At 41.8% G+C, this 24,866-nt stretch overlaps 4 protein-coding genes across 7 annotated transcripts; all 4 read right to left on the bottom strand.

The window, feature by feature from the left end:
* Nucleotides 1-284: 284 nt before the first annotated feature.
* Nucleotides 285-9,260, bottom strand: LOC122132099 (embryonic polyadenylate-binding protein-like). 3 transcript variants are annotated; one of them, XM_042706875.1, is made up of 15 exons: nt 9,112-9,260; nt 8,107-8,331; nt 7,752-7,945; nt 7,466-7,581; nt 7,116-7,217; nt 6,738-6,877; nt 6,251-6,345; nt 5,554-5,691; nt 3,973-4,068; nt 3,357-3,620; nt 3,137-3,212; nt 2,883-2,996; nt 1,720-1,859; nt 689-797; nt 285-487 (listed from the first exon to the last, which is right to left on the bottom strand). In XM_042706875.1, exons 2-15 carry the CDS (start codon nt 8,294-8,296, stop codon nt 300-302), a joined length of 1,962 nt encoding a protein of 653 aa, XP_042562809.1. In that variant the 5' UTR covers nt 8,297-8,331; nt 9,112-9,260; the 3' UTR covers nt 285-299. The 3 variants fall into 3 exon arrangements, with proteins under 3 accessions (XP_042562809.1, XP_042562811.1, XP_042562810.1); XM_042706877.1 differs by lacking the exon at nt 2,883-2,996; XM_042706876.1 differs by lacking the exon at nt 7,116-7,217 and having other exon boundaries at nt 9,112-9,259.
* A 1,141-nt stretch (nt 9,261-10,401) lies between these two features.
* On the bottom strand, nt 10,402-13,997 carry LOC122132102 (14-3-3 protein beta/alpha-A-like). The gene is made up of 6 exons (XM_042706881.1): nt 13,876-13,997; nt 12,300-12,601; nt 12,011-12,134; nt 11,708-11,871; nt 11,503-11,598; nt 10,402-11,110 (listed from the first exon to the last, which is right to left on the bottom strand). The coding sequence occupies exons 2-6, from the start codon at nt 12,591-12,593 to the stop codon at nt 11,054-11,056; spliced, it is 735 nt and encodes a 244-aa protein (XP_042562815.1). The 5' UTR covers nt 12,594-12,601; nt 13,876-13,997; the 3' UTR covers nt 10,402-11,053.
* A 171-nt stretch (nt 13,998-14,168) lies between these two features.
* LOC122132100 (cytochrome c1, heme protein, mitochondrial-like) lies at nt 14,169-17,498 on the bottom strand. Of its 2 annotated transcripts, none has more exons than XM_042706878.1 (7): nt 17,346-17,498; nt 16,414-16,604; nt 16,143-16,269; nt 15,838-15,995; nt 15,389-15,549; nt 15,134-15,234; nt 14,169-14,548 (listed from the first exon to the last, which is right to left on the bottom strand). In XM_042706878.1, exons 1-7 carry the CDS (start codon nt 17,424-17,426, stop codon nt 14,444-14,446), a joined length of 924 nt encoding a protein of 307 aa, XP_042562812.1. In that variant the 5' UTR covers nt 17,427-17,498; the 3' UTR covers nt 14,169-14,443. The 2 variants fall into 2 exon arrangements, with proteins under 2 accessions (XP_042562812.1, XP_042562813.1); XM_042706879.1 differs by lacking the exon at nt 17,346-17,498 and adding an exon at nt 17,122-17,229.
* Nucleotides 17,499-17,755: 257 nt separating this feature from the next.
* On the bottom strand, nt 17,756-23,344 carry LOC122132101 (eukaryotic translation initiation factor 2 subunit 2-like). The gene is made up of 9 exons (XM_042706880.1): nt 23,217-23,344; nt 22,238-22,418; nt 21,860-21,960; nt 21,590-21,722; nt 20,655-20,755; nt 20,143-20,291; nt 19,378-19,434; nt 19,186-19,271; nt 17,756-18,854 (listed from the first exon to the last, which is right to left on the bottom strand). The coding sequence occupies exons 1-9, from the start codon at nt 23,229-23,231 to the stop codon at nt 18,679-18,681; spliced, it is 999 nt and encodes a 332-aa protein (XP_042562814.1). The 5' UTR covers nt 23,232-23,344; the 3' UTR covers nt 17,756-18,678.
* Nucleotides 23,345-24,866: the final 1,522 nt, after the last annotated feature.

The raw sequence follows: 24,866 nt of genomic DNA, 5'->3' as shown, positions 1-24,866 counted from the left end.
CTGTTAATAGCTAATATTGTATATATTAGAAAATATCTTAATCCCCAACACAAGGTTGCATTAACTGCAACTACAGGCCAGATTTACACAATTTTGCAAGCATTTCATCTTGGATGAAAAATGTTAATCCAAAATCAAGTCAAAAGGGAACAGAAGTTTGGAATATTAATCTGTATATGCCCACTACCCTCAGCAAAAAGAAAACTAATAAACTTGATTCAATGTAAACTGTTCTTTTAAATGTATATATTCAAATGCTTCGCAACACTGGACATATTGGATACATGAGCTGTGGTTGGCTATACATATGAGCTGTACTTGATTAAAAAACATGTCCACCTCAAAATGTGTGTTACCTTGGAGTGCAGAGACTCGGGAGACTCCAACATGTGGAGCAGCTCAGAGTTGTCTATCTCCAGCAGCATGCCTGTGATCTTCCCCGCCAGGTTGGGGTGCAGGGCGTAGATCAGAGGGTACAGTCGCTCACCTGATGGACACACACACACACACGAACACTTTTAAAAATCACCATCAAAAAGGTGCTTAGTGGACAAGAAACCCTGATGAAACCGTATCTGCCCAAGTTAGACACCAAAAGACACCTTTTAGAGTCACAGCCACACACACACACACATACATACACACACACACACGCGCACGCACACAAGCACGTAAAGTGAACACGCACCCAGCAGCTGTTTCTGCTCCATGAGTGGAGCTGCTGCCAGCATAGAGGCTGTGAGAGGTTCCTGTCCCCTCACATGAACTGCTGGCTCCATCACAGGGATGTTTGGAACCTGGGCACCAGCAAACACTTTACTTTAGCAACAGCCAGAGCACAAAAAATGGTTGACATCACAACTGACAACCTAGTGTGACTACTGTTTTGTGTTAAAAACTCAATGTGACTGCTGCGTGATTCATTTTTGAATGTTAAATATACTTTGCTTTAGGTTTCAATAGGCTCTAATAGTTCTTTTTGAATAGTCAGACGCACACCCTTGTCTTTCAGATATATGACAGACATATATTTGGGACATAAAAGCCAGTGTCACATGCACTTCACCACTTTAGTGCTGCTGTCTAAGAAGTACATTCTGAACAATTCTTACAGACTGTTGTTGTATATTAACTGCCTTAAAATGCATTAACCAATTTTCAAAAAATGACACGTGTGGCATTTTGAAAGCCTATCTGACTACAGTGTGTAAGCTAGCAGGCAAAACGAGGCTAGCTGATCACAAAGTGTACAATATACTAGGGCTGAACGATTTGGGAAAATAATCTAATTGCGATTTTTCCCCCCCAAATATTGCGATTGCGATTTAATATGCGATTTTTTCATTTTATCCCAATTTTTTCCCCAACAAATCGTAATGAATGATTTAAATATGACCAACACAATATTAGATACATTTAGTGTAAAATATTATTTCCCACATTTTAAATTTTTATTTAACGGCTCATTACAGAATCAAGAACAAATCGGTGGCTTTGCCACTGTGCATTTAAGTAATTTAAACAGTCATTGTAAGAATAAACACACGACCACGTTTTTAATCGCGAACATTGCGGTTAGAAAATCGCGTTCTATCATATCGCGATTAAATCGCAAATGCAATTAATCGTTCAGCCCTACAATATAATATGTATTCGTTACCTCATTAATGGAAGTGTGTGTGGGAGCATGTGTATGTCTATGTAGGAGTGTGGGTGTACCTGCTGGTTCACATGGGATAAAGGCACAGGGATCACCTGCTGGACGTTGCGGACTCCACTGGAGTATTTGTACTGGCTGACCCCACGACTCACAGCCCCAGCGACTGCTCGTCTTCCTGCAGTCTGGGTACCAATGTTGGCTGCCGGAAAATCACAACATACTCTTTACACATTCACCGCTTTTCATGTTTTCATTCCCCACACACACACACACACACACACACACACACACACACACACACACACACACACACACACACACACACACACACACACACACACACACACACACACACATTTCCTAAAATTCTCAAACCAATACATGCCCAGTGCAGAACCTCATTCATCGAGTTACTATAACTACAGCCTGAGACAATGATTCATAAAGAAGTTCTATTACTGTGGGGGTTATGGTTATGTCTCAGTAGTTCTGCACTAATATGAATATCTTACAATAGGTCTGTGAGTGCTGTCGTGAGGCCCATACACTGCAAAAGACCCCAGTGGACACTGTTTGTGATGCTCATTTGAACAGCTTCAATATTTGTTGGGGGAAAAAGAATATAGTCCATAGAAACTATTATAATTTCATAACTGATAATTGGATCCTGCAGAGCAAACAGCTCTGGGTGCTCATTCCCACCGACCAGACACAGATAGACGGTGACAAACCCCAAAATACCCGAACCAAAAAATGAACCATCGACCAGTGGATGACAGAAATCATACATGCAAGACAACGTCTCACCGCTGCACACCGTTCCACCGACCTCCAAACAAAGCCTGCGCATCTTTTCCATAAAGAAGGGTATGCAGCCCAAAATCTCACAACATTCCTGGAGCATGGTTCCCACCCTTTAGGCAACATCCAATTCAAGAACTTTTTAGACCATTAGAAACATTGTCCCACCCTGCCATGCCCTGTAGCATAATTTAACTCAAAATCATTAAGTCACTGCCTGATGCGACGGACATTTTCTGCGACGCCTGACAAAATTCCTCCAGCATTTTCTAAAACTGCTGTAAAATCACTGATTGGTCTTTGAATTTGTATTAATATCAAATGTGTACATTTATGCGCAGTCACACAGAGTGGAAAACATGCTTAAGAATGAGTGAGGGGAACACGCTGAAACCACCCCCCGTCCCCACACACAGCGTACCCATCCTTAGCGTGGTGTTTTTGGCCACGCGCGGCGCCTGTGTAGAGGCCTGCTGGACACTGCTGATGGGGGTGGAGGCCCGGCGGGTCGTCACGTACTGAGCAGCGTAGAGCGCTAATGCAGCCAATTAGACAAAAGCCTGTTAGACCGAGGCACTCTGGGATGGATGGTCCAACTGAGCAGCACCAGACCCACTCCCCCCACCATTGGTGAGTTAACACTGAAGGCGGGTACCTTCAAATCGAAACACTCACCCTGTGGTCTGGGAGGCTGAGTAGTCCATCTTGGGCCAAAGCGGACACCAGCATTGTATGGATGACGGCCTGGGGGCTATAATGAAGCAAGACTTCACTCACTACATCATCATCATTCATATGCACACATACATACAGACACAACACACATAAACGCTAATCACACACGGAAAGAAAATGATACCATAAGCAGACAACACACACACACACACACACACACCTGAGGCATGGTGGGGATGTAGTAGGGAGGTTGCTGGTAGTTGGTCACCAGGGCTCCGGGCATGGTCCTGACGCTGGCCAGCCGCTGCATGTACTGGTTGGTGAGGATGGCCTTCCGCTCATCCTTCCGCTGAGCTAATGCCACGTAGAGCGGCTTGGTGCTGATGATGCGGCCGTTCATCTCCGTGACGGCGCGGGTTGCCTCCTCCGGTGAGGTGAAACAGACAAATCCGAAGCCCTTGCTGTGGCCGCCGTCAGTCATCACCTGAGCAAGGGGAGAGGACAGGCAGGCAGAAGAGGAATGTTAAAACCAACCTAACCATTGACACCAACTATACACACACCAAAACTCACTGTAGATCAGAAATGCTGGAATTACCATTTTTCTGTAGAAATTGGCTTGTTTTCCAATGAAAGAAATAGTTTGATAGCCCAATAAGTTACCAAAATTATTGAATTATTACCTTAACAGAACAATGCCATATCCATGGTTTATATAATTTAATTAATGTTAAATGTCCATTTCGTATTTCAACTCCTACCATACAAAACTGGTGATGAATACGATTACACACATTACTGCCAAAGGAGTAAACACAAGGGTCAAGGTGGGTTACCTTGGCGCTAGTGATGGTGCCATAGGGAGCAAACTCCTTCCTCAGTCGCTCATCGTTGATGCTATCGTCTAGGTTCTTCACATAGAGATTAACCCCCTAAAAAGATACATGTACAGGAAGGTAAGGATAGAGCAGGAGAACTAGAGCACGTCATTTAAATGTATTTGGGCTTGACTGATTCTTCATCTGACCACCTGTCATCACTTACATTTATGTCAATTATTAAAACATGTACATTTAATAATCTTGTCAATAAATGTACAGTCAGGCCTAATATTGCACCCACATTATTGCAGGAAGCTTTAAAAGTCATATACTATTACCCACAGTGTATATAAACCGTGTTACAGTATTTTATGTAATTTTCTAAAACAAAGCCGGGACTTCTCCCCCCTCAGCTTCATATTAACACAACTTTATATTCACTTCATATTCAAATGTGTTCATATCACACACGCTAGCAACTATGGACTGTTAAGTGGTTCCCTAATCTAGAGATAGCTAGGCTAGTTCACAGCCAGGTTAACTGGTATGAGACCTCGGACCATCAGCAGAGGTACACGCTCCATTGCATCCCGTTTAATACAGTCTGGTATGAATACACAACACCCCTTACTTTATCACTGCGGAAGACTGAATGTGACTGAGTGTGAACGCAGGACACAGATGAGTAAATGTGGGGTGCTGAGAAGCAGATTCTGACTTCAGTGTAGGGGTGGGCGAATCTTTCTATTTTTAAATATACTGTCAAGAATATACAGACTCTAACCAGCCTATGGACTTCTCCATTCGCACCATTTAAAGAACAACATTAGACACTATTTTCACATTGTCATTAAAACCTGAGGTAATCTTTAAACAATAAAAAGTTGAAATCAACAGATAACAACCATTAAAAAGTACAGTTTTTCCAAGTACTCAGAACTCAAGTAGAAAAAAAAAATGTAGTAAAATGTTAACTATAAAATGGGCAGTCAAAATGTAAACAAACAAGTGCACTTTTTTGACACTTTCAGAACATTCTAAGACAAATAAACACTCAGACGGAGTTTTGAGTTTCACAGTTTCAACTCAAACTGTAATCAGCAGTCAACAGATAACATACTAACCATTTAAAAAAAAAAAAAAAAAAAAAAAACTGTTCAAATGAGTCTTTCAATGATAAATGTTTCCGTTTCGGGACCTCGTGAGATACAGAGTGTGACTGTATCAACTTGAGTGAAACCCTGTCCGCATGTCCCTTCGGATGCCTCCTTTTGAGGCGATTGAATACATTTGTTGCGTTACTGCTGTAAGTGTTGACCGTTGCCAGACAGATAACTTTGCTTTGAAAAATATCTGACTGTGCATAGCCAAACCACTGCCACAATGCCCACCCTAACATTAGTATATCTTAACATTTGCTCTGCATTTTACATCAGATGCATGGAGGTCTTTCCTGCAGAAAACTTAATTTTTACGCCTCGTGAGTAGCTTTTTTGCAGTCCTTATAGTGTTGAATCTAGTATAAAGCAGACTTTAGAAAGTATTTATGTGAGTGACTGAGAGGAAGAGAGAGAAGGTGAATGAGCGTGTGGACACCTGATAGCGCTGGATGCGATCCATCTTGATCTGCTCAAACTTGCGCTTGAGCTCCCCCTGCCGCTCCAGCCTCTTCTGAGCACGGCCCACATACAGGATCCGCCCATTCAGCTCCTTCCCATTCATCGCCTCCACAGCCTGCGTAACCAACCAACCACACACTCACATTTTTACACAACATACCTACTCACTCCAGTCGGAAAACACAGCCTACTGCAGAGAGACCAAGATAACTCACATTTACAGGTGGACATGAACACATTTTTATAGTCTCCACAAAGGGATACCATTCATACATTTCTACCAAAAACAACCATACACTACATCAGGGTCCTCTCCTGCAGCTAAAATCACTTCAGACTCTCTCCCAATACTACCAACAGACAAAACAGAACTGACTGACTTCAAACAAGAATGCAGTGTTTGATTTCCATTACTTTGACTGGATATAAAGATCATCTTTAGTTAGTGGAAGTAATGAATGTCAGCTTGGTTCATAGAATCTCAATATTGCCCTGAATAAAAAAGGATTTGGAGAGACTTGTCATAGAAGTTGCCTTTGCTTAACTTTTATTCACTGCCAAAACTTTAACAATCCTTTAGTGATCTATGGAGGAAGAGCATCATCATAGAAGAACATCAGAGAGACAAGAGTGGACAGGACAGAAACAGGACACTGAACCAAATGTGTTTCTACCTTCTGAGCATCCTCATGGTTCTCATAGTTCACAAAGCCAAAGCCACGGGAGTTACCTCGCTCATCACGCATCACACGAACACTCAGTGTTTTCCCTGTAAAACACATGCTGCAGTGAATGACACATACACACACCAGCCATGATTGGAGTATGGAAATTTACTACATACATTACACGGCCCAAAACAACAAGCCTATCTTTTTTAACTATTGTAACCTGCGGTGTGTGGACAAACACAGTCCCGCTTCATACTTGAACTCGTAACCTTGGGCATGGGATGTAGGCATGCTAGCAAGGAGGCCAAAACCCATGTGTGCTAGCATCGGTCATTACCACTTGCTGGTTACGATTATATAAGATCAACAACAATGTATGAACTGTGGGCTGGGCTGTCACCATCTCACAGCTATAATGTTCAATAATTTTTGTTTATATTTTCAAAAACAGAGGAACACCAAGAATCCTCTCTGTAATCATTGAACTTACCAAACTCTGAGAAGATTATCATAAGTTGCTCATCGTCATAAGTTTCTCCAAAGTTCTTGATGTAAACATTAGTGTAGACCATAGCCTTCGCTCCGCACTCCGCCTCACGTTCTTTGCGGGATTTAAAATGGCCTACAAAACTGTATGTACACCACAGATATTGGCATCAATGAAAAGGACAAAATCATAGTTAAAAAACACAATGTCAATGTCATTTTCTCTGCACTGAAGTCCAGGAAGAACAACATGGACAACTTGCAAGTTTGACCTGACTCTTACTTCAGTCCATGATCTCAAGAACTTTCAGTCCATGTCATCTTTTTAAGCATGTTTCACAAGGACAGCTGATGAGAACACTTCCACTACCTGTTCACTGACCTAATTGTCGACAGCTGACAATTTTTCCACAGGGAATGGAGCTTTCGGTTTGCAATGCTTGGATCTGCACTGTCTGTCTCCATTTCTTTACCTGCCTCTTGTCTAAGCATAAAAAACAGTTAAAGAATATTATGGTTACTTTAAACGTGTTCATGCTGCTCTTTCTATTGCTTTCCTTGACATTAACTTCCAAATCTTAGACACTGCATTTCTTTATTCAGTCCTCAGCACACTGCCTTCCTTATTTATGGCAGCCATATTGTCATTTTCAGCAGGCATTTACCGCAGTAAACAAGGCCAAATATTAATGCCATAAATGCCCTGGGCTGGGGGAGGCAAGTGACACATACACTTTGCGATCATTCAGCAGCATGCCATTCATGGTCTCAATGGCACGGTTGGCAGCCTCTTGTGTCTCAAAGTGCACAAAGCCATAGCCTTTGGAGCCACGCTCATCACACACAACCTGCAATGACAAAACAGATTTAGAGAGGTCACATTTACCCTTCACTTCTACTGTGCCTTAATAAAACACGCCAAGCTGTACTACAATTTAGACAGAAACACTGAAACAAAATATAGCGTTATAATTTCCTATGATACATTTGGTTGGAACCATCACTTTGGCAATATTACCTTGCAGGACAGGATATTTCCAAATGCAGAGAAGGTGTCATAAAGTGCTTTATTGTCAATAGACTCATCCATGTTCTTGATGAAGATATTCCCAACACCAGACTTCCTAAGACCTGGATCACGTTGTGACCACATGATTCTCATTGGACGACCCTTGAGGACCTCATAGTTCATTGTATCAAGAGCGCATTCCGCTAAATTAAGAGATTATTTCATATCAGCATGAACAATCATCTGCCATCCAATTTGTTCACAATATAAGACACCGAATGCCCATGGAGGTCTTCAAAAACAATTTGACACAAAGCATTATGTCTGGACTAGTAGTAAACCTAAGTATTAAAGGAGAACTCACCATCTGCAGGCTGCTGAAAGTTAATGTAGGCATATCCTAAAGACCTGCGAGTAATGACATCACGGCATACACGAATGGACATGATTGGTCCAGCAGGTGAAAATTTCTGGTACAGCATAGACTCAGTAACATCAGGATGAAGATCCCCCACGTACAGGGAGGCCAGGGGATAAGCTGGTGCAGTGTTCATGTTCTCAACTCTTGAGTAGACCCTAGAGGAGAGGACTGATAACAAATTGTCATAATGAGTCTCAAACATGGATAGGATGACCTATACTCCTTTTGCAAGATTAGGAGTTGTTCAATTGACCAATGCGCGGATAAATTATCAATATAGTTACTAGTACATTACCACTTCTTAATAGGCTACAGTAAGAATTATTTTACTACATTTCACTGACAAATGACGGCAAATGCTAGCTGGCTAGCTAGCTAATGTTGCATTTTAAGCTCCGCAAACACCGCTACAACCGCAATTATGTCAGAGTAATATTAGCGTTAAACTATTTTTATAAATAGGCGCTCCAATTCAACTACGTTGTTCCATTATAATATTTCAGCACCGACACACAGGTCAGAAATTACATACATGACTGAAGTATTATTTTTTTATTTCTTTTTAAGTTAGCTTTGGCAAGCCGAAGAGCTGCTCCATTCAGTGATGATCACTTGGCAAGAATGGCCAAACTCAAAACATAACACATGGCAACTACACTGCACTGTGAATAGGTCAATTTTATTTGAATTTTCTGAAGAGGTGCGTTCACCTTTCCAAGTTAACAAGCCAAAATACATAACTGTAATTAGATAATAAGAACTTTTTGGCGAGTCAAATCAGTTTAATTAGCAACAAGTTGCAAACTATCACAAGCTTGCTATAGGCGTTAGCTAGTACTTTAGCTTAGCCATAGAATCCAATGACTGACATAAGTGAAGAAGTCGTGGGCAACAATCCAATGCGAGCTATATATTTTTAAATTGTTATTTAAACCATACATTACTCACCTCCTTCAACTGTTACACTCAAGAACACGATATATATCCCCGAACTTCAGAAAGTGATTGTCTGGCAATTGTGTTGTTTTAATTTAATTATTGCCGAGAAGACCTGACATTTTCCTCCGCGCCTCTGCGTTCTAATTGAATTCGACTAATATATCAACTCCGCTGGTCTTGGGCTTCCGCATGGGAAAGTAGTCCCATGGCAAACGTAATCTCATGGCGCAAATAATAGAATGCCTAAATAAACCAATGCTCTTAACATCATGTGCTTCATGACATTATTCGTGAAAATACAAAAATTGTATCTACGTGACCACTTTTGATTTTTAAGCGACTTTGAGAACTCTGAAAAAAATAAGTATTATTATTATTACTTTTGTACTGAACCCTCCTCTTTTTAGTTCCAATTCTAAGCCAGTATGTCCTTGATCTAGTCCATAAAGGTTGAACTCAAGGCCGTAAAAACTACAGGAAAAAATGCGTTGCTAGTTGGCGTCACACAAGGTTCTCTTCCAGTCTATTCTGTTTCCACACCTGGATTCGTATCCCTGTGGCTAATCTAACATCCCGCCCTTTCACTTACCTCACACTTGGGTGGAACACCGTGTTTTATCCTGTATCAGTTTCATATCCCTAAGGAGGTAACCCTACACGAACACCTAGCCTGCCATCTGGTTTTATTTGTTGTTACATAGTTACAAGTATAAAGCTGTCCTTATTTATATGGGTTTCATAAAAAGCAGCAGTCCTTTTGACTGAGATCAAGAAGGGATCACACATTTTGATTGTCAGCCAATTAAGCTGGATTCAGTGTAATAAGATGTCCCAGAATTGAAGTGTAAGTTGACCCTACATTTTTTTTGAGCCGTTAAATAAATATGACTGAATTGTAAGGAATGGTGTTAATGCTGACAAAATTCACTTTTTAAAAATAAAAATCAGCATTTCATGGGTTGAAAATGGCCCGACACGTCATTCCCTGTTTAAAATCATCCTGAAATCCGCAATGCTGGTGCTGTTGTAGAGCTGAATGTTTGGTACATCTTTACCTAATAAATAAACCTAGTAAACTCTCAGCCCCTTGCTTTGCCCGCTGGGGGTGAACTTACATTTTAAAGGTGTGGCTCCAGGCTGATGACCTTAGCACTGTCATTAGTGATACAGGCAGCCATGCTAACAGGCAAAACAGCTGCCGGGCCCATCTAATTCAAAACATGGTGTCAATGTATATAGACAATCAAATAAAAGGTGCTGCAATCCACTGGGAGACTAATTAAGACAACAAACAACTGATGTTGGTGAAAATAAACTGCCAGTTTAATAACCATACAATAAAACCTGTAAATACCATGACCAATTACACTAAAAAATATGACCGTAACAAAAAAAGGATGAAAAATGCACAACCAGCTAGGTGGAGAAAAAAAGGGAATTATCAGGAAGGACGATTAGAATTCACAACCCCCAACCCCCTTACACACACACACACACACACACACACACATTTAGACACAACCTCTCTTTCACGTGCACATGGAGACTTTCGTGTCACCTCTCCTCTCTCATTCACTCACTCATTCACACCAACACACACACAAACATACACGCACAAAGAATATGGACTCACTACTCAATACAACCACGTTTAAATTTCACAAAGAAAATGACTGGCCCTGCTAACATGTGCATGTTCCCCTGTGAGCGCTCCCCTGTACTGTGTTAGTGCACCTCAGGAAGAGCAGGACTGTGGTAAGCTCAGGTACAACTCATGCTGCTAGTCATACAGTAGGGCTGGGGCATTTTGGGATGGGGTGGGAATGGGGGTAAAATGGTAGGGGGCGTGGGAGTGGAAGAAGCCGTTTGTGTGTATTTTTTTCTTAAGATGAAGAGTGTGTGTGTGTTTGTGTGTGTGCGTGTATGTGTGGTCGAACAATAGGCGCCGCCTCTAGTTCTCCCCCTCTACAGCATCCGCCTCGTCAGCCTGGTTTTCTGATGTCCAGAGCTAGAGAAGAGGACAAAAAATAATCAATATTTTCTTCTTAACATCATACAAAGATTCATTGGCACATGGTAGTGCTACCTCATGTTTCTCATAATCTGCACTATGAAAGACATGCTGAGAAGGGGACACAGCTGGACTGGCCATCTGCAACCCTTGTCTGAGATTTTAGTAACATGATGACAGCTGTAGAAATGTTCTGTACTGCTCCCCATCTCAGCAGGTCATGTTACAGAGTCTCATCACCACCTTTCACGGCAATAGTGCTTCATCAAGCAGTTATAAGAACAGTTACTACACTTGTAAGTTTTAAGAGCCCTAGTATCAATTAGCTGTGATGTATTTTTTTTACAGTCATACACTTGCAGTTCTACAAAAATGAAAGTCCAACATACAGTCAGGTTGTCCCTTAGTAGTTGCATGATCAAGGTGCTGTCTTTGTAGGAATCCTCGTTTAAGGTATCAAGCTCAGCAATGGCTTCATCAAATGCCTGAAAGAGATAAAAAAAATAAAAAGGCAGATATTAGTGGAGTAAAATCTATGAGGGTAAAAAAAGTTTTGAACGTGTTTTGGTATTTAGTGCGATAATGGATTCTTACGGTCTTAGCCAGGCTGCAGGCCTGTTCAGGCGAGTTGAGGATCTCATAGTAGAAGACAGAGAAGTTGAGAGCCAAGCCCAAACGAATGGGGTGTGTGGGCTGCATCTCCTTCTTGCTTATCTCAAATGCCTGCTGATACGCCTGCTGAGAGTTATCCACTGTGGCTGTAAAGGAAGACATCAACCAAAAAATGTCATTATTTACCACTACACAAAATTGTATTGTAATATAACTGTTCAAACTGTACGCTGTGCACACAGATCAGCACCTATACCCTTGCAGCTCTGTGTCTTGAGCACTTACTTTTCTTAGCATCCCCAGCGGCCACCTCAGACAGGTATCTGTAGTAATCTCCTTTCATCTTCAAATAGAAGACCTTGCTCTCAGCCTGGCTAGCATTGGCAATCAGGTATTTATCCAGGAGGCCCTAGAAAGAGACAAAAAAGTTAGATCATATATTTAAAAAAAAAACTTCATAGTCAATGAATCGGTGTTCAAACAAAGCAAGTTTTAGTTACAACATCTGGTTTGGATAAATAAGGATTTGAAACCAAAATCTCTCTTATAAGACCACGATGGTTCTACTGCTTACCAGCACATCATTGCAGATGTCCTGTAGCTCAGTCTCGATCTTCTCGCGGTACTCCTTGGCCATCTGCTGCTTCTTCTCATTTCCCTCAGTCTTCTGCTCGATGCTAGAAATGACACGCCAAGAGGAGCGGCGAGCGCCCACCACGTTCTTGTAGGCCACCGACAGCAAGTTGCGTTCTTCGTTGGATAGCTCAGTGCCCTGCTCTGTCACCGACTTCATGGCAGCCGCCATGTCGTCGTAGCGCTCAGCCTGTTCGGCCAGCTTGGCTTTCTGCACCAGGTCACTCTTGTCCATTGTTCACGCTGAATTGGGATGTGAAGATATCAACAAACATGGTTAGATATTTTCAGTTGGACAGAGATTGTTATTCAAAATAATCAATAACATTTGAAATAGTAGAATTAGATAATTTCAGTGTGCCCTACATCTGCACATTATCCCCCCCCTTTCAACATCTTGATAATAGTACCCTGACCCTGATTATGTTCAATGTAGACAATTTTGACAAGTCACTTTCGATTCTATTAAGATTCTAGGTATCTTACCATAACAGGCTGCATAGGATACGACGCGCAGAAATTATGTCATTACAACAGGTAATAGTGCGACCCCTATCTTTATATAGTTAATTCATCCGCGCCGCCATCCTTTACCTTGCTTCTCAACCTGACAAGCTGAATGGCGACTCGCGTTAGAGGCTTGAGTGGATTTGCATTTGAATAGAAACAAATCTGACGTTACGTTGCAGACAAAACCTATATAGGTGTCCCTCGCCAGTAAAGCTACCCTATAGTAATTCATCGAGTGTCGATATATTTCATTGGTTTATACGTTAAAGCCCGTTTCAAAAGCTAAACTCGGCTTATCCAATCCATCACTATCGCTAGGCCGCTGATATGCTAACGTGAACAAGTCCCTTGCCAGCTGACACCAATGATAATTGTCGTTACTTACTGTACGTTTACATTTTATATTTAGGCCGACTCGATTACATATCCGTTGACGGCGATATCAACACTAAATAAACATGCTTTTGCTAATGAGCGTTCAATATGGAGACAAACTATCGGATTTAAATTAAATAATTTGATTAGCAAGGTAGCTAACAAATGTAATAGCCACCTCGAAAGCTAGCGTATTAATATTAGCTACCTAGCTGGCGCTAGCCTACTTGTCAAATCACCGCCTGGCCATGTCCCGTTCGCAGAGGCAATTCATTTTCAAAATGAATGGGATGTAGCGTCATATTGCAACCATTTGTATTATTTCGGTTTCTCAGACAGCAGTTTGTGTCGAGTCGGTGCCTGATGTCTTTCATACAATCACCGTACGGCCTTGTCCTGCTATAATGGAAGCGTAGGCTAGTTGAATTAGCGACAATGCTAAGTCCTTGTTCTAACTGCTCCCACCGTCAAACACTCGTTTCGTTAGCAAGCTAAGCGGACTAGCAGAATGACTAGTTATATGTCTTCAAGTAAGGCTGGCGGTTGCGCTCATTATCGTCAAAATTATTGCTAATAAGTATTGTTTAATTCATTTGGAGTGCACCCTTTCGTTATTTGTCACGTTAACTTACATTATTTACGGCCTTTCCTCCTGCTTTTATCCGCGAAAGGTATAGTAGGAGTCTACGACCTCCGTCTCGCTCCTCGGCTTGTTCTTCTGGGCAGTACCACTTCCGTTACATTGACACTTCCGCTTCCTTTCTGCTGTTTCAACGAGCATATTGAAAGATTCATACAAAGTCTCTGCCAGACAGGCTGTTAATACCTTGGGCTTTATGGTAACAACATTAAAATTATATGTTTAGAATACGCTGACATAAGTAGCGCACCAAATACTTTTGAAAACACAGAGAATGTTGAGGGGAACAGTGAAAATGATTTTTATTATGACAGCCAGTTATTTACACAGTGTGTATACAGTTTACTTCCATGCATCCGACCTTTAACAGCAAAAAGCCTCCTTGGTGAAGAAAGCACAATAAATAGAAAAAAAAATATGATTACCTCTGATAACTTTTATGTCTGTAATAAAAAAAATATACCAAAGGCATCTATGCTGTATGATCAAAGTTGGTGAAGTGACTTGACATCCTGGGTGCATCAGTCATTTTCAAAGTTCAGTTTCAAGTGGAAAATGGTTTATTTGGGAGGCCTGTAAGCAATCTTCCTACTCTTCAGCACAGACCACCTGTGCCTCTTCATGTAATAGACCAATGGAATGAGAATAGCGGAGCCCATCAAAAGCTGAGAAGAGAGACATACAGTATTAATTAGTGGAAGAAATGAACATCCTATGATAGCATTAGAACTACCCCCAAGGTAAGATGGTGAATATTAATGATAATATTAGGAACCACTAATATTTGTGAAGGGAAAGCAGCCGATCTTTCATATAGTGCAGAGGTGGAAACATTCCACTTCAGCTTTCAAATTTACAGTGGGTTTTACAAATCCAGTAAGCCCAAAATAATAATGATCGCTCTTTCATATTTGTTTTGTTGTTGGATAGTATAACTGCTTGTTTATAGGATTTACATTTGCATTTCAGTCTCAGCAAATTACATTATGAAGGCAATACACAATAACAACAGGTATTTCTTTCAGTATCAACATAATGGGTTCCCTGCCAAAGGAAATAATACTCTTGGCATAGAGAAATCTTCCCAGCTGAGCTACAGAAGCAGCATTTGTAAAATAAATAAATAAATAAATAAATAAAAACACTGTAGTGGCATTTGGCTGACCGGGTTTAAGTCTAAGTAACATGGCAGGGTCAGGCTATAACAAACAAATCAGTGCTGAGGGGGCAGACACAGAGGCGCAGCTCACCTTTAGTCCCATGCGCTTGCGTTGGTCATGCTCAGGCTCTGCTGCCCAGCGCAGGAAGGTGCACACGTCCTTGGCCACCTGACTCATGGTGGCCGGAGTGCCTGTAGAGACAAGGAGCAACACTGATCAGTGCATATGCAAAACACTTAGTTTAAGGGAGATGGGGGCTTTACTAGACCATTTGCAGTATAAAAGCTGTTGAAGGCCATATTGTTTTATTGTCTCAACGTTTCATTGGCCAGAAAAGTAACTCACCATCATCATACTCTAGCACTTCATTGTATATGGGAGGAGCCATGCCAATAGCCTGGCCAGGGAAGTAGGGGTTGTAGTAGAGACCCTCTCTCACATCTACCCCAGCAGGGGGTTCACAGTACCCCGTTAGCAGGGAGAACACGTAGTCCTCTCCGCCATGTCTGGAACACAACCACATGGTGATCAGTCAGACACCACTTCACCATACACAGCGTTATACAGAATGTGGCTGAAAGTTAAACAGGTCTTTCATGAAGTTCATTTTCAGAACTTCATTTGCAAAGACATATTTTAAAGCACTTTGCTTTTTTTTTTATATTTGCGGTGCTGCAAAAGTCAGTCACCGCTGAGTTCATACTACATGGGTCCAAGCAAGAAAAGAGCCAAAATGTAGCTGAAAAGAGAAAATCATGACCACAAAGCAGTTGAAGGATGGCTGCTTCTTGTACCTGGCATTGACAATATAGCTGAGGTCAGGGGGTAGAGCTCCATTATTGGCCGCACGTGCTGCCTCTGGGTTTTGGTATGGTTTGGGGAAATAATCGGACAGCTTCCCTGGACGGGTGAACATCTCTCCGGTGTCATCAGGACCATCCACTACCTCAATCTACAAGGGGAGACAGGAAGGAGGTGAGTAAAGGGGCAATGATGGCATAATTATACACGATTCTATAAGCGTTTACAAACAAGTAACAGAGTACTCAATGAAAAGCAGCTGCCGGCTGGAAAAGAGGTAGTGGATGCTCAGACTCACCTCTTCAGCCAATACTTTGACCTCTGGCTCTGTGTGGGATACTCCCACCAGGTTACGGAAAGCCAGGTACTCCATACTGTGGCAGGCAGAGCACACTTGCTTGTACACTTGGTACCCTCGGCGAATACTGTGCAATACAAAGCATGACAATATTGGTTCTAAGAAATATGACTCAAAACTTAGGTGTTCACAAGACATAATGTACAGGCATAAATGTCTTGTGAAAGACAAAAAAAGCATTACGGCTGGTTATTACTCAAACTACACTCACCTGGCATGGTCGAGTGATGATACCAAGCCGTTGTGAGTCCAGGGATAGTTTGGGGGATGCAGTTCCAGGTCTGAAGCTTTGATAGACTGATGAAGCGCCAGAGCCAGACCAGCTCCTCCTGCTGTCAGCACCCCAAGTGTTGAGAGGGCTGCCTTCTTTCCTCTGGACAGAGTGGAAAAGGACATGTTGACCTGAGGAAGGGAAGAAATTATAAAACACAGTTAAGAGTGTTCATCACGAATGGTAAAAACAGTGGAACAAATGGCTGGTTGGGGCCATTATCTGACGTACACTCAATCAGCAAAATATAGCAGTGGGATTGTCTGAATATGATTTTACAACAAATCTAAGCAGCAAAACTGAAATGGCTAGGAGAGTAGTTTTCTAAGAAATAACATCTGCGTTGCCAGTTGCAACTGAAACAAATGACCTAGTTACTTTCAAGAGGTCAACTGAGGTAGCCTTGCTCTTACCACGGACATGCTAAACAGCCTAAACATAGAGTGCTAAATTAGGTCCATAAATTAGCCTCGGTAGCTAACTAGCAACACGAAAGTTTATTAAGACTATCTATAGTAATTTAGATCAAAAACAGGGACGCTACAATATATATCTAATATACTAACGGCAAAAACTCTTTCATAAACCAGGTTTCAGCTATTTGCAGGTTAACGAGCTACATAATTCCTAATATAATTTCACACACACCAATATAATCTGCAAGCTTTCTCCATAACGTTAAGGTCTTTCCCCCATGAAGTCAGCTAGCTCGGCTAGCTGGTAGGAATACCGGTCAAAGATGATGTCAGCAGACGACCATGCTAGGTTGTGACCTTGCCTGAAGTTGTACCGTATTAACTGTTACCTACGATTATTTTACGACTTTAGTAATTCTGAATGGCAACAGGATGTCAAAATACACTTTACCCTACCTTTGACACACCGACAACGTTCTTGGGGTTGAGAAAAGTTCTGCCGGCACTTGACGACACGGCAATCCGAAGCGCCGCCATGTTTTCGTTCACTGATTGCGCAAGCGTCACGTGGTGACTGATGATTCGCACGTAATCATCCTTCAAGAAAGCCTGCATACCATACAGCGGTTCTTACTGCTTATTCATACTATGAAGCACTTTATATGTCTAACTTAAACCATTTTCATTACAAATCTAATAAATTAATATTCAGTAGCCCACCTTTGCAAAATAGAACTGTCCTCTTTTTGAAGAACTTTGCCAGGATCTTTTAATCAGAGGTCTATTATTGCATTTCTTGGTGCAAGTTCCATTTTCACATGGATATAATTTTGAGATGAATCAAAACAATGCAAAAACACTTCATCTTCATTTAACATTTTTATTCCAAAACACTCAAATCCGCACATCTGCTGCTCTGGGTTAAAAGTGGATGCCACATTATGTTGTTTCTTATGGGCCATAATAAAATTACTCTGAAAAAGAGATCACAATTCCGACGGTCTAAAATACAGAAGTTGATTAAAAACTGTTCAACGCCTACCCCGTGAGGCGAACAGCCTTTGTACATGACAGCAGTACACACACTTCTCTTGTCCTTCACCAATACTGATATTCGACGGCAGATTAGAAAATGTCGAATCAAGCTTCCACCGTTCATCTTCTACGACCGGAGTCCACCCAATCCATACACCCACTGAGCTCTCTAAAGCTTTGAGGTAATTTACCTAGAGCTTGTGAATGGAACAACACTGGACTGCGGCCATCTTCCCTGAGAGCACTGCCATGTGGTAGAACCATACATGATTAAACCATCTCATATTCTTAGGCAGATGGAGGGGAAAGGGGTCGACTCAGTAAGTTCTGAATTCTTCTCTGATTTAACCAAGAGCACTTGATACGCTGGATAAATTCAAAAGTGGAGGGGCTGGGGAGGGGCGATATGGTGAGGACCACATCAGTACCGGGGTGGTTCTTACAGGACCCACTGCCTCACAGGGACTCTGCACGAAGGCCCTTTGGCTCCTGTCCTGCATATCTGAGAAGGTGGGAGTTGGGCAAACAAAATAGAATATATACCTACAGCGTCACATCAACAAACCCCCCAAAACATCAAAGACCTTTCCCACATGATACCCAATAAGTCCATGGCCTCTCATGGTAAGAAATTAGCCGTTTCGATGGACTCAAATTAGGGCAGCAGTGGGCTATCAGTGGTTCCCCTGTAGTTGGCCTGGAAGAGGGGTTAGGGGGGTGATAAGAAGGGGCAGAAAGCAGGTGCTCCCTCTCATTAGTTGGCTTTGGCACGAAGCTGAGCCCTCTTTCCTGTGACAGCCTGGAAGCCGGTCTTGATGCTAGCCACAGAGCAGCGGGAGTGACACGTTTCGCATTGCAGGAAGTACAGACGTGTGTCCTTCTGCAGAATGGTATCCGGAGAGCGACACGTGTGACAGGTGACATATTCCTCTGTGCAAAAAAAGAGAGCAGGCGAGAACATGGTCATGAATTGAAACTAACAAAGACACAAGACTTTGGACACAGTGAAGATCTACATTATCAAGTTCCACCATGCAGGTGGTTCATCATCACCTAGGGAGCACTGCAAAAAACTAAAATAACCAAGGAGAACCATCTACAGCCCAAGCTAGGATTTCCAGGTCAATTCCAACTGTGCTGTGTGATGAATCCCCACCCACACACTATTTGCATAACTCAATTTGCAATTTCATCAGGTCAATATACCTCATTAATAAAACAATGACTTACAGTTTAGATAGCTACCCTGCTAGTCACTTACTTATATATCTTCTCAGGACATTCTCTATCTGTTTCTGCTGAAATCTTCCCTTGATCACAAGCTGATTATTTCCGTCAATGGAGCCACTGGGGAACAAAAGTACATTGATGTGTAAATCCTTTGCATCAGCATCAGTTGTATTTTTCAAATAACCAAAATTCAATACAATGACAATAAAAAAGGGTGGACTACCTTGTACCAAGTTCAGCCAATAAGAAGGCCAGAAGATGTTTGGGCTGGCGATGCAACCTACGCAACAAAAATTCAATGATCAACTGCATTGTACGTCGCTTTGGTCAAAAGCGTCTGCTAAATGACTAAATGTAAATGTAAATGCATTGATACACAGAATGAAGAATATCCACACACCAGTCCGAATAAATACAAATTGTTATACATTACCCTGCACCTGCATAAGCACTTCCATATTTATTCATTTATGGTATGGAATAATCCCTTCAAAGTCTGATAAAAAGATGCTTCAGGAGGGTCTCTAATTCATGTCTACATGTGAGGGGAAAAATGAAACAAAATGGAATCTTTGCATAGCCTAATTTACTGACACTGAACAAACAAAGACCAAATGCATTTTTACCCCAGATGAGCGCGTAAGGAAAACTGGCATCCCCCACAGATCACTTTTGCTCTTGTCCAATTAATGCTGACGTCCTATACCATTTAATACTACATCTAATACTAATATAATACTATATCGGCACCACCCGACCCCATTTGTTTCTAAAAAGCCTTTGTGGTGTACATACACCTGAGTTCAAGCATCCATTTCCAGCACTGATCGATAATCCTCCCCTCGTTCGGACAGAGCACCTCAGATTTCTGGAAAGCACCTGACACAGCCCTAATCATCCTGCACTTTCTGTTCCTGAGCATTCCCAGCTCTTCCAGAGTATCATGGAGGACCAAGCCCTGTGACCAGAGCTGATGGGGCATACTCACAGTTTGCAGATGTCTGTGAAGTTGACGAAAGAGGTCTTCTTGGTGCCCACACGCACCACCTGTGGGGGCTTCATGACAAACTTGCGCTTCTCTCCCGCCACCATGTCGGGGTTCTTCTCCCTCATGATGTTAAAGACTCGGTCCAGCAGCTGAGGCAGGAAAAGAGGAATGTTTATGCATGTACATGTCTGTGGGCACACAACCCTAAGTGTAAAAATATTTGGGTTTCCCTTCATATAATCTCATGGACACAGACATTCATCACAATTTAGTACAATACGTCTGAAGACAATCGTGAAGCAATATTTGGTCTAACTGTTTTCCAAGTGTGTGCGTTTCAAACAATCTAAACAAATAAATCCTAAGGCATAATGAAAACAGCTCAAACCAGCAGTGCCTATTCAACCGGAAAAGGTAAGGAGTGGATCCAATTGCATGCAAAGTGCATTGGGATCCAATGACAAGACAAAGGTTGCCTCCTGACTGTGTTCTCGTCATGTAGCATAGCACACCTCGTCGTAGCTGTAGTCCCTATTTGTCCCTGCCCACGCAGGTCCTGTCATTGAGCTGAAGGTGATGCCATCTGTCTTCTTGCCAATATCATCATCCAGAGCTGTAAATCAAAATGTAAAAGTCTTTTTAAAAACGTTTCTCTTTCAACATGATTGGGATGGGCACAGGTGTCATCTTGGTCAGCCAAAAAGGTCATGAAATGCCTTCAAAAAGGTTTCACTGTCATGACAGATTTCTCCACTACTCCACTTTGCAATGTCTACAAACTATCAAGTCCCGTTTTTAAACTCCAGTGGAATACATTTGCTTAGATCTCATCTTTGCATTCTCAAACTCTTTTTACCCTCTAATTATGGCTAATTTAGATCATATTTGACTCATATGGATGATACCAGCATCATCACACTACAACTTAATTAAAAAAATAGACAATGCAGAGATGATGTTGAACAATGACAACTGTTAAAATGACTGCAAAATGGTTAAAATATTGCAAAGACAATTCAAACTAATCATATTGTGAAACTTCCCTTTGGCCAATAGAGAACATTCAGTCCAAAAACAACCAGACAATGACCCAATAATGCATAAAAATGCCCTTACATCCTTCAAATCCCCCCAAAAAATCCTGAATTCCCCAAATAATTCCTGTGGTAGAAAACTGCCTTAAAATGCAGCAAGAGTTTGAGAACCATGCTTGACTGCACAACAACTGCAAGTTGTGAAGTTTAACATGTCGGCCTGGAACACAGCTTCACTCAGACACACTGGTGGGCTTTAAGAAGCCCATACTGTAAGGGAATGGACCAATGACATATATATGAGGATGGGGCCGCAGTTTCTGTTGAAAACATGGGCATTTTTCAGCAGTAATCTTTTGTGCCATGGTCACCCCATAGGTGTGGGAAACAAATAGCAGGGCCCAGCAACCTACCCTCATCCTTCTCCAGCATCTCCCCCTCGTCCTGGAAGTCCACCTTCTTTGATTTTTTCTTCTTGGTTGGCAGCAAGAGGTCTAAGTCATCCTCATCCACTGGCTCCGTGTGATCGCTGTCGATTTTCAGGTCCTGTTCACCATCACACATACATTACAAATGAAGTAAAAATGTCTTAAATACAATGCTGATCTTATTTCTTTGCAGTCTAAACCCTTTGACTGTCAACTACCAGGTTATGGCAGAAACCGCATAAAAACACCACTGACCTTTATGCCTTCCTCAATGTCATCACCAAACACTTTCTTTCCTTTCTTCTTCTTTTTTTTCTGATTAAAAAAGTTCAAGTCATCCAAATCATCTGATGGTTCTGCAAATTTCAAGAAGGCCAATTTAGAGAAAAAGCCATTAATAATGGGCCTTACTCACACAGAATGAACATCTATGACTACAAAAGATCTGACACCCTAACAGTTATGCTGAGAGACCACAGCTGGTCACATACACTATCAACACCTAGTTTCTCACATGTCCAAAAAACTAGCTTTCCTATCATTTACTTGTCGTTTAGCTTAAAAGACATATCCAAGGACAACAAAGCTGAGTGTGTGTGTATGTGCATCCTAAACTATGTACCCCGGTCTCACCTTTCCTTCTGCCTTCGTCCTCATCAGCATCAAACTCCTTCTCGTCTTGTCCCTCTGGCTCCACCTCTTTGGGTTCCACTGGCTGGGACTCCTCTGTCATACCATCACCTGCATCCTCGTCCACATTGAAGGGCTTCTTCTTCTTCTTCTTCTTCTTAGTCATGGTGGGGTCAAAGATCATCTGTGAAGAAGAGAGCAATTGAAAATGAGAGAAAATAGTTAGGAAACAAGAAGACATTGAGACTAACAGCCAGTTATTGTAGTGCGTGATCTGAGATCGCTAAACGTGGGTACACAATAATCAGTCACAGCACTTCTAGACAGGGTCGGAACATGGCGTTCATATGGAGGCTGCTGATTCTCAACCATTTTTGTCTAAAAATATTATTTCTTGTATTGTCAGCTACACTCGTCAATGGATACATGCTGATACTACCTTGTTGACATTATGATCTGATTGTCGTATCTCTTTCTTTTGGAACTAACTTATACGACAGATTTGTGATTTACGTTAGCACGGACAGTCAAGTACCGGTAATGAAGCTATAACATACAGTTGTGAGAGACAGGTTTCGCTAACGTTCAGATACTATTAGTGGTGGAGATAGCAGGCTAAGTTGCTGATCTGTGCTCCTGGCTTGGCATGTGCAAAAGCCTGACACCCATGAGGAAACAGTTACTGTTTATGGGTATCTTGTCAGCCAAAAAATGTCTTCTCATTTCTGATAACTGGAGTAGCAATAACGCCTGCAGACTCAGAGTGGAATATATCATACCCTACCAGAAAAGCCAACTGGCAGCTTGCTAGCTAGCTAACCAACGTAGATTTAAACGAGCTAGCTCCATAGCAGCCTTGTTAGCTCGAGGCCGAAAGTCATAGTGATAGCTGCCGTGAGTGTCAAATAAATTATTCTAGGCTTTTCATTATCGTAACAGAGACTTATAAATATCATGAATAAAAGTCGACCCGACAGCTCACCTCGTCTCCCGACATGTTTGCAGCTCGTTTGCGAATGTCTCTCAACCCAATGTGTTCAGATCAGAGTCACTATGAGCACCCTTGTGTTTCTTGCATCAGCAGCTACTTTCCACTACGCAAGCGTGTAAATCATTTGAGTGCTTTACGAGAGACAGCGCCACAGCATTACCACTAGAGGGAGTGATTTAGCCAAAACTAAGTTGCCTCAATTTTGAGCTTGATGGGGCTTGGTTTCCTTCTGGTTACTTGCATCTTTAGAAAGGTTTAAATAGAAATATATCAAAATCAAATGCTTACAAAAAGCATTTACAACATTTATATCAGGCAGGTCATTTATGACCAGAACCACAACAAGTGTAACCATGTTGCGAACCCAACATGAGAGTTAATTAAGTTGAATTTCAAATGTCACCTTCAACCGCTTGTCACTGCGGGGCAAGAGTTGGCTACAATCAATGAAGCACCATTTGCAATGTCTATTTGCGGGAGTTTAAGATAGATATTGCAATGTAATATCGTTTCAAATCATCAATGCTAGTCTAATAATATATAGAAGGCAGTTCAATCAAAGAGGACCCAAAGGTTGTTGCCCGGCCAAGTTGAGGTCGGCTTTCGCTATAGGCTACGTCTATGGGTGCAGTTTGGAAATGTGTAAAATAAGCCCAGAGAAGATTCATTTTTTTCTGTATAGTATATAGTGTACCTCGCAACCAATAAAATAGTTTAAATGCCTCAATGTTCAATGTTTGTAACGTTGATATGTTTGAACCGTCAAAAGAACCAGTGCATAGGAAAATAAAATACAGACAAACATAACTGAACTTTAACATCTTCAATATGGTTCTGACCGTGTGGAGGTTTGTTGTCGGGACATTGAGACAGGCAGAATTAGCTGCACATCTAATTATATATAAAAAAGTAGACTGCTAGATGGTTTGGACAAAGAGAAATGTACTTCAATGCAGAATGGTACAAAAAACAGAAAGTTTACAAAACCACTAGCGGGCCTTGTGTGAAATATGCAGATTTGCTGCTGTCAAACGATTTGTAAACTTTCTCCAAACGACGGTTTTGTTTTTTCCAGATGTTGATACCTGGAAGGAGTGCCAAAGTGTCCTGGACAGACATGACAAGTCTCACTTTCACTAAGAGTGTGCCCAAAAAAAATGACGCTCAAACACCAGTCAATGGTTGTCAAACAAGGGCGCATTGACCAGGAGAAAAGAAATGGAAGAGATACGAGCAGCGAGACCCAGACTAGTTGTAGCGTCACGTCGTTTATCCACACACAAGGGTGGAGAGAATGACAGGAAATCCAATAATTGTGGAGCAGACTTTGACTGATGGAGTGGATCCAACAGGTGAAGGGATATTGTGATGACGCTCTCAATGAAGGAGTAGTAAAACATTATGGGGATGTGCTTGCTGACCCCAAAGGAGTTGAGCTTCCTCGTGAGATATTGCCATTACTAGCCTAGTATTTCCTGAGGATCTCCTCTGTATTGGAGGTAAATTTCAACAGGTTATTGAACATTGTACCAAGATACTTACACTGCTCAACAATTTCTACAGGCTTCCCATGCATGGTGGTGATGAAAGCATGGTGGTGATGGTGTAGAAAGAACTGAGGTCATGAGGGAGTGGGAGGGA

This window comes from Clupea harengus, unplaced genomic scaffold (genome assembly GCF_900700415.2).
Source record: "Clupea harengus unplaced genomic scaffold, Ch_v2.0.2, whole genome shotgun sequence".
Classification (NCBI taxonomy): Eukaryota; Metazoa; Chordata; class Actinopteri; order Clupeiformes; family Clupeidae; genus Clupea; species Clupea harengus.
Note: the sequence above shows the minus strand (reverse complement) of the source record. Positions and strands in the feature narration are given on the sequence as shown.